Source organism: Tympanuchus pallidicinctus, unplaced genomic scaffold (assembly GCF_026119805.1).
Source record: "Tympanuchus pallidicinctus isolate F22 unplaced genomic scaffold, pur_lepc_1.0 scaffold3, whole genome shotgun sequence".
In the NCBI taxonomy this organism is placed as follows: domain Eukaryota; kingdom Metazoa; phylum Chordata; class Aves; order Galliformes; family Phasianidae; genus Tympanuchus; species Tympanuchus pallidicinctus.
The window spans coordinates 67,794,271-67,809,327 of record NW_026294747.1 but is presented as its reverse complement, the minus strand read 5'-3'; the positions used below and the strand labels follow the sequence as shown (position 1 = coordinate 67,809,327).

General features: G+C 39.0%; 1 protein-coding gene across 6 annotated transcripts in view; it reads left to right on the top strand.

The window, feature by feature from the left end:
• PTPRN2 (protein tyrosine phosphatase receptor type N2) overlaps nt 1-15,057 on the top strand; it is a 620,450-nt gene that overhangs the window by 559,154 nt on the left and 46,239 nt on the right. For all 6 annotated transcript variants that reach the window (XM_052695759.1, XM_052695758.1, XM_052695760.1 and 3 more), the window contains exons 15-16: nt 1,020-1,167; nt 7,284-7,357. In XM_052695759.1, the coding sequence (XP_052551719.1) occupies nt 1,020-1,167; nt 7,284-7,357 (222 nt within the window). The remainder of the gene's footprint in view (nt 1-1,019; nt 1,168-7,283; nt 7,358-15,057) is intronic.

The following is a 15,057-nucleotide window of genomic DNA, read 5'->3' as shown; positions in this document are numbered from 1 at the left end:
CCTGCAGTACCAGATTCTTTATTTCATTGCTGCAGAGAGGGGAAGAGATTCTTCCTAAACATTCCTGCGGTCTCTCCCTCATCTATTCAGAACAAGTTTTAGGACCCTGGGGTGAAGGAGCAGGTTCTTATTTAAATTTTGGAAAACCTCTGGACGCGAATTCCCAACCTGCTGTACAGAACGTCTTGTCTTGTGAGAGCCTCAAAGACTTAAGATCTGCCCTAATATACTCTGGTGGGCTGTCATTCCTGGGATACCAATTAAATTTTCTTTGAAGATGATTCCCCTAAACACAGTTGCTTTTACTGAAGAGCAGGTACAAGGCACACTCTTTAACAGTATATATTAACACCATCTTCTCAGTGCAAGGCTCACTCTGCACCTGGACTGGCACAGTATGAACTCCTTGTCTTTGCACTGAAGTCTGGCAGTTTTTAAATTCTCAGGAACTGTATTGATGATTTGAGTTTGCATGTGTGCTTGAACATTAGTTTTAAAAGCCTTCTGTTTGACTACAGATGTTGTCATAGCAACTTGTTTTTATTGATGGGTACTGATTACTCTTCTGTTGTCCAGTGAAGTAGACAGTTGTGCTTACGTTTTCTAGGCACTGAAGAAGTTTCTTGCTCACTAAGTTCCACATCTGGAGATTTCAGGCCTTTCTTCTCAGTTAGTGCTGGTACATATTAATGATCTGATTTTTGTTGAGGTTGAAGTAAAGTCACATCAATAAATGAATTAGCAGTCAGACTGAGTGTGTTGTGTTCCAGAGCTCAGGATTTCTACTCTTTTCTATTTCTTTCTACTTCTATTTTTCACTCCTGACCATTCTCCCCTTGCTTTAGGATAAAGGCAGTTTCTGAGCTCTCAGTGGAAACAAGTTCTGAGCAAGTACTTATTTGGAGAAACTCTGAATCATTACCTTATGTCTGCCTGTTCTGCTTTCCATCCTGAGATGCATCCTTTTAGCTTTGAGACCAGATAAGCCAATGCTTAATATAGTATTCTTTTAATTCCAGTCCTACATGGAAGATCACCTGAAAAACAAGAATCGTCTGGAGAAAGAGTGGGAAGCTCTTTGTGCTTATCAGGCTGAACCCAATGCCACCACTGTTGCACAGAAGGAGGAAAACGCCCAGAAGAATCGCTCCCGGGCTGTAGTACCATGTATGTATACTTTAATTTCCATGGCTACTTCTTAAATTCTTGATACTTTTCTCAATATTCTTTGCACAGTGCTTGGAGAGTTTACAGATGCCAGGCAAACAAAATACAGAGTAGTGTATGTGTACACTAGAGAAGTGTAGCTATGAATATGGCTGGATCCATGTCCTGTTGTCATTTCAGAATGTGTTTGTCTTCTCGTAAGTTGCATATATGTTATAAAAATGCACAGTTATGTCACCGATTGCTGCTGCTGCAGCTGTGCTGTCTCATGAAATTCAATAGCCAGAGTGCTTTTCAATGTTGGAATATACTTTCTGGGCAAGAGTGGCATCTGTAGCCATTCAGCAGAAAAGTTTGGCTTGTTTGGACAAGTTGGTATCGTGTCCATCCAACAGTAATGCCAGCAGTCTATAATCAGAGCTGGATGATCTGTTTATCAGATACTCAGCTGTACTGAATGAGCCCCTCTAGGCTTCAGTGGATAAGCTTGCAAACTGGCTTCTTTCTCTGCTAGGATTAGGATGAAAAGAAGGAAAATAAAAAGGGAGCCAGTTTATATTCCTAGAATGTACTTTTTCTGTAAGCAGCCATTTTTTTTTGAGTTTGAAATAAAAATAACACATTTTTCTTATGCAAATGTATTTCTCATAGTTTACATCGGTAATCTGCAGCCACATGTTTTATTAAGCAACCAATGAAACAAAACTGAAGCTGAGAATATATGCAGAGTCCACAGCAACAAAAATGCTCTCAGTCAGTGTGCCCACAATCCAGCTGGGTAGCTTGGCAAACATATACAGCTACTTTAATTTTTAAAGTGCTCTGAAAACATTAATTTTCCCTATGAGAGCCTTAAGTACTATTTTTCCTTTAGAAGTGGGAAAATGACAGGTAAGACATTAAGTAAATGTCAGAGCCAGATTTGGAGTGAAGATTTTTTGGAGCTACTTGGTAATTTCCCTGAGCCCATCAGTGCCCACGTGCTTGTTTCAGTGGGATTTGGCTCTCCTCTTAATTTAGAGACTCTTTCTGCATTGATGTGCTACTTAGGAGAGGAGCACTGTAATTCTGCAATACACATTCTTACGAATAAATACCATGCTGGTCAAAAGTCTGCTGTGACAGTAGCAATACTTGATTGACTTCATGTGTTTGGGGATCATGTCTGTAGAAAAATACTTTAAAAAAAAAAAAAAAAAAAAAGTAAGGATGGAAGTTAAAGGAGTGTAATACCTCTGTGCTCTTTTCCATCCCTCTGCCCCAAAATAGCATTTATAGATATAATCTGAAGTGAAAACTGCTCCATAATATGTATTGGTCAGTGTTGAACTTTATGCTTAAAGCATTCTTGTTAATGTGGACTTCCAGTTGGGCTGTGTTAAGCTGCTCTGAGCCTCCGTTCATGAATGAAACCAGATTGTTCCTGAGTCCTGCCTTGGAGGCTGCATGGAAGCTGTAGGTGTTGCCAGAAATTGATGCTGGTTGTTGAGCTGATGCAGTGAGTGTGTCTGCATAATAATACAGCAAGCAATGAAATAGGAACCTTCAGGCCATTCTGGCAGTGAGTCCAGAAGCAATATAGCTGTAGCAGCACTAAAGTGCAGGGAGTTTTAGCTTAGGTGTCATGCCACACTAGACAGCTGAGCTATTTTCAGAGGTGAGTTGGCAGTTTTTCTCTTTTCATCATATTCTACTGCTTGGATGAATCAGCCTGTAGTGATCAGCCAAGGGTGTACAACTTCCTGCCCCTTGCTTCTTGCATAGTGTGTTCTGTGCCTGTGCTATCCATGTACACCAGCACAGTGGTTACAGTTCATCTGATGCTTTAATTAGAAGCATTTCAGCACACTTAAAACTCTTTTGACTTTAGCAAGAGTAAATAGCAATCTATTGCCTTTGTTACAATATGGAAACTTCTGTTCTGGCTAGGGGTGTGCTTGGAACTTTCCTCTTTGAGTTGTACAGAACTTCCTGCTCTCCTTTCCCAAAGCTGTGTGTGCTGGTAAGCAGCTGTTATGTTGGGTCCTTAGAACTACTTCAGTGGATGAAAAGTGTGGCATTTTGATAAGATATTGGTTACTGTGAACTCTAAAATTAGGGGTGAGGAAAAAAAGGTCTCTTTTTTATGTTGGTTTTTTTTTTTTTGTTATGTTTTTTGCATAGGTTTCTTTTTTTATGTTGTTGATAGGCTTTTGATATGCTACTATGTTGTTACGCTGCATTCAGTGTATTCTCCACCCTGCCCTTTTCATATTTATAATCACCTTGACAAGATAAAACAGGATTGCCAATTCATATAAAAGATTTCATCTTAGGAAGGCTTCAAAGAGGCTTTCATACTGTATTGTATTTGCTTCCAGTTTTCCTTTCTTAACCAGTCTTAAAATATGAGGATATTATTTTTTTTTACTGGTTACGCACTGGTGCCGTTTTATAGATGCCACAGTTATATCATAACTTACTCTTTTACCTATCTTCTCTATACACAAGTTAGTGTCAGAATCACCTTGACACTGCATTTAGTTAATTAACTACTTGTTCAAAAAATTCTGATAAGTGAAGTAATTTAGACCTAGGTTAGTAAATAACATTCTTTTATCCAACCAAGAAGCATTGCAGTAGCTTAGAGTGATGGAATACATAAATAAGTTTATCTTTTTTAAAATATATATATATATATATATATATATATATATATATATATATATATATATATATATTTGGCAAATGCTCTGGGATAAATGAACTTGATTTCATTTCAGATCTCAGAAGTGTTCCACATCGTATAGATAATCTATGGACGAAACAACTGATCAGTAGATTCAGGTTCTTCACAGTCTTCAGACTGCTTTGCTTTTGCTCCTCAATACTTCTTCATGTTCTTACCCCAGTGCAGTTCTGCACAGTGTTTTTACACATTCATGTGTGGGCAGGGAAATAACAGTCTAAATCTATAATAAAGAAAATGACATTCTGGGTAGAATGTGCCATTTTGATTGCTGGGAGATGCGCCCTGCTGTGCAAAGCCTGAATTCGTACAGCCCGAAGCTTCCCATATTCATTGTTTCCAGCATTTCTTGTTGGTTCTATTCCTTCAAAAGTGTCTGACTAAAAGGACACAGAAGACAAAAAGCATTAGGTAAGTTATAAGTTATACAGCCAGGCTTTCAATCCTCATTGGAAAGTAACAGAGGTAACAGATCTTCATTAAGTCACAGGGCCACTGTGAGATATGCGGAGGATTGTGTGATGGTGTAGTACTGCAGTATTGGTGATTGTCGAAATAATTCGGGGTTTTTGGGGCCCAATTCAACTGCTTAAATATAGGAATTCAGTGCCATTTGAGATACCTAAATTATTCGAGGCCACCACACATTGCTCGAAGGAATAACACAGGCTCTGTGGGAGACAGGCGCACTGCTAATGGCCTGAGTATCCATATAGTACAAACTCATATCTGCTGTATATTTTATCCTTTGTCCTCCATCCTCTGCACTTATACTTTGTATGTATGTAAAACACAACTCGTATTGTATTTCTCCTCAGCTGTATGTTGGTAGTAGCCTTCTCGTTTAGGAATCCTCTCTGCTATACACTTCCATCTATGCGTTTTATTTTTCTTTCAGCTGTGGTTTGGCTGGAGTGGTAACAAATGCAAAACAGTGCAGCATTTGTCTGCAGCTATTGTAGACATCTGAAATGATGGCTAGTTGTAGCTTGCCCAAATTGCAATCGCAAGTAGCAGTATTTCTTTCTCATTCTTTCTCCTCTCCTATTTTTTCATTCATCTTTCCTGCTTGCTTCTTAGATTGAGCTAATATTTCTTACGTTCCTCTCCTCCTTCTTTCTGTTGTGTTTTTCTTTTCTTTTTGCATTTCCTGCTTCTCTTGCTCCTCCTTTGCCTCTAACATAGCAAATATTTAGTTTTAAAAAAAAAAAAAAAAATGCTTGTACATTCAGCTTTTTCCCTGTTGCTTATTGTTGCTTGTTGATCATGTTGACATTGCTCATTTTCAAGTGTGTCCGTTGCATTTTTTCCTTTTCTGCTTGTTTCGGAGGCACTATTATGCTAGTTCCTAGAAGCTTTGAAGTGATAACAGGCAGAGGCAAGCACAATCTGTTCATTGTCAGTATGAAAGCTTGATGCTGCAACTGAAGCACACGTGGGTGAAAACTCTTGATATATACAAAAGAGATGTGTCCAACTCTTTTGCACCCTTTTTTCTGGCAGCAAGTATGGAGTCTCACCACTACGTAAGTATTATCTTGTCTCACCTTACAGGGCAGCAGGATTGTGATAAGGTACACTAAAGCAGAGAGCAGAGATGAAATACTGTGTTTAAAATAAAAAATTCTAAAAGTACAGATCTGAATCTTGACTTTTTATTGGAGAGCCATGCTGACATCTATTTGCTAACTACTGATGAATCAGTCTCCACTGTCTCCCACATTCATTACTTGAAAATTCCTTACATATTTTCTTTGGTGATTAGTTTGAATGGTTTTGCTGTCCAAGGCATGTGCTTTCTCTTCAGTGCTTACTTGGCCTAAGATATGTGAGGGATCACATTCAGTGCACTTAACCTGTGCAAATCCTATAGTTTCTGAGCTGTCCTCAGGCACTCTGTGGCAATGCTCACTGTAAAGCTTCCTATAAAAAAAAAAAATCTTGGCTCGTCCCAAGATCTCAGGTGTAACAAGATCATTTTTGTTTCGTATTTTTGATATAGCAGTGGTAAAGTAAGTGTGGAAGCAAACAGTATACGTGAGCGAGCTCTTTCTCGTCTTCTTGATCCTCGTGCTATGTTGAAGGCTCATTTTGTGTGAATAGTCAAGAATGGATCTTCGTCTGTCTGACATGCCTTGCACGTATCTAATCTTATTCTAGGAGAAGATCTGTGTGTTAAACTTTGGTGACAATCTAGTGACTGTAAGCAAGTCTTCATTAAAGTCATACAAAGTAGAGGCTTCGTGGGAGGGCAGCTCCACAACTTCTCTCTGCAATGCACTGTGCAGAGTAGCTTTGCTGAGGAGTGTGAACTATAAAGGTTATGTATCAGATGAAAGTTGTTTGAGATTCATATGTAAAGATTTAGACATCTTTGCTGTAAGTTATCTGCATGTGGTCTAGTCTTCCTTCTCTGGCTGATGGAAAGAAACGGGTGCTTTTTGAGTGTAATTTGTCTTGCCTGTTTGAGACAGCTGAATCAGGATGAGATGATTCATGACCCAGAAACATTTTTTTCTTAAAAAGTCTAGATGACTGGAACAGTTGCAGACATCTGTGTTGTCACTTTCTAAATACAGACAAATAAACCCCATCCATTATGTAAATTCTGAAATTCTAAATGAAGAGATCGAGTGTTTTGGATGTACCTGCTGTAAACATAATTGAGCTACAGCCATTAAAAATACAAATTAAAAACGGTAAAAGAATTGTGACAATAGACAGCCCCATGAATCGGTCTCCTGTGTCCAGAGCTGCTGTGTTCTCTACCAGTGATGCCTGAGCTGGCTTCGTGGCCAACAGTGCAGGAACATCTGTGTGTGCTCCACTCATACATTCAGTTGTAGATGTGCTGTGTTTTGTCTCTCCTAGGAGCATCGCCAAGTCATATTGTCTCCTCGCATCACTGGCATAGCACCACGCAGCAGTGATGTTTGATCAGGACAGATTAACTTTCTGTCCAGCTCCAAATTGTGCTTTGGTGTTCCTGCTGTTCATTTTAAAGAGAAGCCAGATGGACCAAGTCCATCAGCTTGCTTCTCCCATGACCCTGCAAAAACACAGGAGTGTTTTCTGTAGTACCGTCTTTTTTCCTAGTGACTTTCCTAGTTTAAATCTTAAACTCCCTGAGCAGCACCATATTGTGGTGCTCACATATTGATACTCAGCCCCTGAGATATCTCAGCTTCGTTCCTGAGCCAAGCTGTGACTGTGTGGTTGTATCAAACTTACGCTGCATTAGGAGTCAGAAGAAAGTATCCTGTCTGCTGCTTACCCTCTTGAAGTGCCAGTCTTGAAGTGCATGTTAATCTGACTTTGAATTTCAGTTTACTTCTCTATACAAGTATCCTATCCATTGTAACTTTCATCTCTTTGTTTGCCTTTGCAGATGATCACTCCAGGATATGTCTGAAAGCTGAAAATAGCCACGACAATTCAGACTACATCAATGCTAGCCCAATTGTAAGTGCAACAGTTTATGAGAAATAATCCAAGTAATCTTTCCTTGTATTTCCATGCTGCTAAAATACGCTAACTTGGAGTATCTCACTGCCTCACAATGCTGATGTCTCGGTGTCCTTTGAAACCGAAGACAAAGAAATCTCCTGCAAGTGCATTCAATTCTCTTGTGGATTTCGTTTCAGAACAACAGAGACACTAGGTAGTTGTTCTTCTGTCTCACAGCAATGTCAGTTTTCTTTATTTGATATTTGCAGTGATGATAAATATCAGTGATATGCCTTTTGCTTAGCTGTCCTTCTGTGAGGAGACTAAGGTTGGTTGACAGACTATAAGAAAGAAGGAGATAGACTCTTGAGCACGGTCTGCTCTGGTAGGAAAAGGGGAAATGGATTCAAACTAAAAGTGGGGTAGTGGATATAATAAAAAGATTTTTTACAGTAGGGTTGCGAAGCATGGGCACAGGTTGTTCTGAGATGTGGATGCTCCCCCCATCTCTAGAGACATTCCAGGTCAGGCTGGACAGGGCTCTGAATGCCTGATGGAGCAGTAGTGTTCCTGCTCATTGCAGGGAGGTTGGACTTGATGATCTTTAAAGGTCACTTCTAACTCATACAATTCTGTGAACTATGATTCATTCACTTTAAGCTTGTCTTACTGGCTAATGTCATAAGAGGAATGGTTTATGCAGGTGCGGACCACCAACCTTTCCAAGCTTATGAATTTCTGGAGCAAGAAGTGACATTTCCTTTTCCCTTACTTCATCTGTTGCATTCCTAGTAGTGCATAGCTGAGTTTCTTTAGCCCTCCTGGTTCTTTGGAGGGCTTGCTGTTTTGAAAGGAATAACAAGTCCCCTTACCTCTTTATGTTCATTCAAACTGCAAATTAGGTCTGCCCAGCTGTTGCCTCTGGATACCTCAGCATGGCCCAGCTGCCCTTTCTTGTCCTACTTATGCTGAGTATGGATCCGTGCTTGTCTGTGAAAGGTGATAGGGAGAAGAGCTCTCTATTTTTAGACACAAAGCAGGTTTGATGGAGCCAATAGTGTTGCCCTATCCTAGCTTCTCTGTGAAAGCATCAGGATGCCTTTTGAAGGGGAAGAAAGGAGCTGTGTCTTTGACCTCTATGGAAACTACTGTGATGCATGTCACTTTGCATGTGGTTTTTATGCACATTACTGGAGAAAATTATTAGAGTGAAACTATGATAAAGAATTTAGGATGGAGTGGGCTGCGTGTACTGTTACTGTCTCATTTTCCTGGGGAGTATCACTCCCCCAGTTAAATCAATTCATGTGGGCAAAGCAACTGACAGTTTGCTACAGCATGAGATTAGAGGCTGCTTTCTTCCAAGATTGTTGACAATACTTTCTTCCCCCTTCCTTCCCCCCCCCAAAGAAAGAATAAAGAAAAAAAAAAAATCAAAACTTTTTTTTCCTGAGCTTCATACTCTTTACTTGGATTGGAGTTCAAAAGCCTCATTTCATTGCATATATACAAATGTTTTATTCAAAGAGTTAAAATACAAAGAATGCAGCAGACGTTTTCAGGAAACTTTTGTCTTTGACTGAAGATAGAGAAGAGCACATGCAGTCTTCAGGGATTTCCAGCTGCCATTTCAGAGGACAAGGGTAAGATGTGCATGGATTGAAGCTGTTTTGAGGCATCTTTAAACATTTCTAGACCAAGCTTTAACTGGCCTCGGGATCAGATCATCTGAGTAACTTTGAGCTCCAGGAAATTTGTATCCCACTTATAAAATCATACACAGAGGCTCAACTCCAGGACTTCAGTGCTCTTTTTCTCTGTTTTTAGAGCACACTGAGTGAATTCTGTTTGCTCAGGCTTTTATGTCATAGCGGGATCTGAGAGTTTTAGAAGCGTTAACGGGGACTGAGATGCTGTTTTCCTTCAAGTGCTTGGTGTTAATTTCTACTGTTTCAAGAAATGGAACTACAGCGTTGTTAGATATGGTTCTAAGCCAGGTTCAGAGCTGCCAGTAGCACAGATGCTGTATTTTTACTGAACAAGTGAGTATGGACTTATGAAAGTTGCCCAGAAGTCTATGTGGGCACAGTCTAACTGGTTTTGGCACACAGATTTGCTTGGTTGATGGGTAAAATCTGGAATGCATTTATATGACTGTTTCAATTTTATTTCTGGATTATAGAATGGATATTCCCTTAATTACATCGATGAGACAAGTGTTAGATCAAGTACTGTTGGGAATGGAGAAGCTAAGATATTCCACTGACATAAATAGCAAGATATTTATGTTGACTGGATGCACCATGTTACTGCAGGGAGAGGGTCTTCACTGGCACAGCATTTAAGTCTTCTGGTTTTACAGGGGGTTCTAGTCTGGTCTCTCCAGCATTCAAGGATATTTTCTACTATAAGATTAGGAGATATTTTGTTTTATGTAGCTTTCCCAGACTCAAGAGTTTTGTCTAGTAAGAAAAGTCACACAAACTGAATTTCTTCAGGTTGTCTCCCTGTCTCTTTGTGTGCTCAGACATATGTAACTACACGACTGTTTGGGTTTGGACAAGCACCTGTGATCTTTCATAGACGTAGAAAACTCCCAATAGGAACTGTTAAGCTCCACTTCTTTGTGGTAGGGATCCTACAGTGTGGGAAGGAGTGCCACAGCCCACATTTACGTAGTCAACCTGTTAAACCAAGGAAAGAGATGCTCCAAATAGTTTTGCGAGTTTGTTTAGCTAACTCAGTAGTTGTGCTGTTTTGAAAGCAGTAGTTCAAATGTGTTTCCTGAAGGTCGGTGGGAGGAAGACACTGGTCTGCAAGCCCGTATTTTAGAAAGATTCCCTGCAAACTGCCTCATTTCGAGAGAATGAGATATCTTCAGGTTAGAGTAAATTTTTTGTTAATCTGGAATTGTTTTTGTACGGCGAGGTAGAATTTAGGAGTAATGGAGACTTTCAGTGCTGTTCACCACCTTGGAAGCCTGCCAAAATATTCTGTCAGCCCCTTGGTTCTACAGTATTTTCTGCACTGTTCACACTGCACAGGTCACACACACTACTACTGTTAGTTTGAGATGTTTTCTGTTTGTGGATTTGGAGTAAAAACGATTGTAACTTTTATTCACTCTCCAAAAGTTCTGCTGTTTCTTTCTTCCAGAACGTTGTCTTTCTACTTAAATAACATCAGTAATTACCATGTCAGTACTGTGATGTTTGTTGGTGCACTTGTGCAGTGGTGCAACCAGTGCTTGGGTTGGGAGTGCATTGTGAGCTGCAAGATGAGCACTAATAGCAGAGACTCTAAACTGGAAGAGGACTTCTCCTCCCTGCATGTGAGCTGTCTGCCAGGGGAAGAGTGCAGAATAAAGTAATTATATTTGTGCTTTGGGTAGGGAGGCTTCCAGTCATGTATGTGTTGCTGGGTATCCAGCTTCTGGGTCAGTGGTCCAGCCTCCAGCTGGGCATCACTCAGCATTGCCTTAAGTCTAAATGAGTGCAGCAGAACACAGCTAAAAAAAAATAAATAAAAATCCCATTGCTAGACAATGAGCTGGCCACCTGCCCACATCTTCTTTCCTTTAAAAAAAAAAAATGCTGCTCCCTCAAGAGCAGCTTTCCCTCTAGCATGTTGTGAAAACTGGGGTTAGATTGGTGGCCTCAGTATGCCTGGAAGAAGTTGAAGAGAACCAGCAGAGATTTAGTCCAAGTTTTTTTCTGTAGCCATTTAATTTTCATGTAGCTTCAGGCCAGGCAAAATGAGTCCTTGGGAGAATTTGCAGGGTAAAAGTGGGGTAGAAATCTGTTTCCCTCCTCTCCGGAATAAAATAAAGTAATATGATAATAGCTCTGCTATTGGCTTCTGAATGAAAGGCTTGCAATTACAGCACAAGGAGACCCTGACTGTGCAGAATAAAACTGTGATAATTACATCTGTCATATTTGTATTTAGTCCTCATTAAATTTCGGGAAAATCATCCAGTGGTAAATAATGTGCAATCTTTGCTTTTAAATCAGAGGTCATGAAAGTAAATGGGAATTCTGTTTTTCCTCATAGGGTGTCTGGGAGAGAAAAAAAATCCCATCAACTACATTTAAAAACTCAGTTTGCTTATTACTGAAGACACCAGACTGAGGAATGTCATTAACGTGACAGTTTGTTCAAACACAGCATACAAATTTCATCACCAGGAATGGGCTCTGAAATTCATAACAGCATTCACAGCCAGATTTACTTCTTTCATTCCATTAGGGGTTTTAAAAGAAGGATGGGAAATTTGTTTTAAATTTTAAACCAAACGTGAAGGTGAGGTCTGATCTGCCTTCTTTTGTTTTAATGCTGAAATTTAAATGATTACAGAGTTCAGAAGCATTTAGTGGACACACTTTTTTTTACTTTCATAGATTATTTATGCCTTATAGTGTACATTAAATAGATGCAGAGACATAGATTAAATGGACAGTATATGCTCATTGAATCTGAATGAATTCCTTGAATTCATTCAAATTTTAAGCATTAATCAAAGTTCAACTTGATTTCCATCATATTTAGTCTCCACTGTATCTCATTCTGATCTTATAGGAATATTTCAGCTCAGATTTAGGTCAAGGTGAATACAGTGTGGCTGAGAGCACATCTTGCCCAGTGTTGTAGTGTGCAGAAAGTAAGGCTCTGAGAATCTGAGGCAGAAGGTAAAGGGCAGGAATGAATCAGTGTATAATGTACGTGAGAGTTTAAAATGGTCATCGATGCCTCTGGACATCTTAGCTTTTACTTCAGTTTCCAGTTTCATGAAGACTGCTTCACAAGGATCTGTATGTACTGCTATGTCAAATACAACAGGTTTGAGGATTTTTCTCCCAGAATGTATTGATATTGCTGTACTTCATCAGCATTATCAGTGAGATCCTGCAGCAATGGGATTTCTAACTCACAAAAATACTGAATTCTTCAGAGAAACAGAGCAATTGGATAGTGGAGCTCTTGTATGAACAACGAGAGGAGTTTTTTACTCTCTAGTAAAGTAAATTTTGTATTTTCTGCTCTGAAACAGAGTACATTAACTTTAATTAGAAATTACTGTAGAAAAGCACAAATATGCCACTAATATATCTAATAGTTAGGGATTGTTTTCTGTGGCACTTGTTTTCTAGCAATAAACATGAATGATGATCCTGTTTGTTCCCATTTGCTTTTGGTAATGACCAAAAGACCAGTTAATATGGCCCGTTCTATTATTTGATCCTTGATTCCTTTCTTCCTTAATACAGTAACATGGAATCCTATTCTGAAACATCACCAGGTTTGCCTCTGTTGTATTACATCAGAAAATGAGATATCTGCCACAGCATTACTGCTGCAATAATTGCACCTTTCTTCTTTTGAGAAAAGGCTGTTCCACCAATTCTGATGCAAGTCATGTGAACGTTGTGCTTGAATGGGAACATGTAGCGAAAAATCTTGCATTTTTTTTTTTTTTTTTTTTTTTTTAACAATTACAGTTAGGATGATTTCTGAAGGATTTTCCTTAGTGAAATATTAGCAAGCAGTTGATTTGTCACTTTAATAACACTCAATAGTGTGAAACCTGCTGTTCAGTATTCTTGAAGAATTTTCTGCTTTATCTTGTGATAGGGAAATCTGAGGGATCCTTGCCGTGGGGGAAAAAAAAAAAAAAGAAAAAAGAAAAAAAAAAAGCCTTTTATTTGATCCTTGATTAGTTACTTTAAAACCTGTTACTGACTATTATTTTTCTATTTGAACTTCGGTTAACTTTGATAAATGGCCTTGGTGACCTTGAGAGAACAAAAAAGACCATAACAAAAATATTGAAGAACTGTCCTTTATTGTCACGTTAAAACTGGATGACCAGAATAGTGATTGGTTGCACTTAGCTCAAAATACGTGGCCTTAAAACAGTCCATAAAATAGAAAATTGATGAAACCAGGAATTCAATTTAATTAGTTTAATCTTTGCTATCATTTTTGTTCAGTTAAAGATCATTTAATAGTGTGCTGAGGCTTTCTGCCATCTTCTGCTTGCTCCAAGCAAGAAGAGTTTCTGCTCATAATTGTTCTTTGCACAGCACAATGTGCTTGGAATGCAATAATTGTAATTGTCTTTTGAATTATTGCTAAACTACTGATACACTTCACTACTCTGTGCTTATTGTAATGTTTGCCATGTTCCAACAGCACCTTTGTGACAGAGGTTGATTAATGCTGAAATGCCAAGATTGGCCTATTCCTGAGTCAACCAGCTGAATGGGGACAAGTATTTCCTCCATGATAGCACTATTTGCATCATCCTTGATTTCTTCTGCCTTTGTTTTCTGGCATAACGAATTTGCTTTAAGGATAAATTAAGCTCTTATTTTTATAAAGTTTTGTGTGTTCAGTGTTGGTTATGTTTCCAAGTCAGACTCTTGAACTCTTGACAGGTGGCATCGTTTTCAAGTAAGCTGCATGCTTGCACACTAGTTTCCATGGGGAGCAGTACATTCTTGTTGGTGCTGGTTACTTTTTGTAAGCCAAGATTTTTAGTTACGGTGTAGGAAAGCATGTAAGTACGTGACTAAATCACAGGATTCAAAACAAAGTATTTAGCCATAGAGTCGTCGTATCATAGAATGGCTTGGGTTGGAAGGGACCTCGAGGATCATCAAGCTCCAAAGCCCCTGCCACAGGCAGGGCCACCAACCTACGTATCTAATGCTAGACCAGGCTGCCCATAAGGAGAAATAACCTTTAGGCCTGCCTTTGCTTAATCACATCCGTTGTTGTTTTCAGTGTCCAATTCAGTGCCTCAAATGTAACAGAAAGCAAAACGCACGAAAAGGTGCCCAGTTTGAAATGGTTTGTAAGTTTCTTCTACTAATACTGCTTTCTGAAGAAAGTTATTTACTAGTGGGTATTTTGAGATTGGGGGAAAATGTCCTGCTATCAAAATTGCTTTTGTCAAGAGGCAAGGCTGAAATTTGTTCTGAGCGATTGCTTGTTGTGAAGAGTTGTTTGCTGATCAGAGAAGCATCTCAATGAAGCTCAGAATAAAATGAAGGTATTACAGACATTCTGGTCAAGGTTTCTGATAACTGTGGGTGGTGAATTAGAAGTAAGCTTTTATTCAGTGGCTTCGTTTTACCTGTGTTGTGTTGTCATGGAGAATTTTAATATCAAGTCCAGTTTAATTATACATCAGAAAATTAGAAGCATTAAAGGATTCTCTTCTTTTTTGCAACATTCATCACATTGTTGTTCTGTTAGAATAACTTACATCTGTTCTTTTATAGTTCTTCCCGCTTTTATGTGCATATAATTATGAGGTGCCTTCTTTTATGCTGACATGTACCATCACTGAACATTTTGATAGGCTATGAATAAATTCAGGAGATGCCTGTTAATGCAAATGTGACTCACATTCATTCTTATTCAGATCTTTACTTATAGAGCAGAATCATGCATTGAGACAAATTTTGCCTTCAGCTACATGGGTGTAAGTTAACTCTTGCTGTTTTCAGTGTCTTTCTTCTTTATGTTTGAAGTTTTGTCTTGCCTAGTTCAGGGTCGGAATGAGTTTGTTTGTTTTTTAATCCCATCAGCAGATCTTCTTTTTCAGCAGAATGGTTCCTGTGATTTAGAACCAAGAAAACCACCCATCGGTTAGAAAACGTTCATTGTAACGCACTAATCCTATTTACTCTTCACGGCTTTGTTTCTTA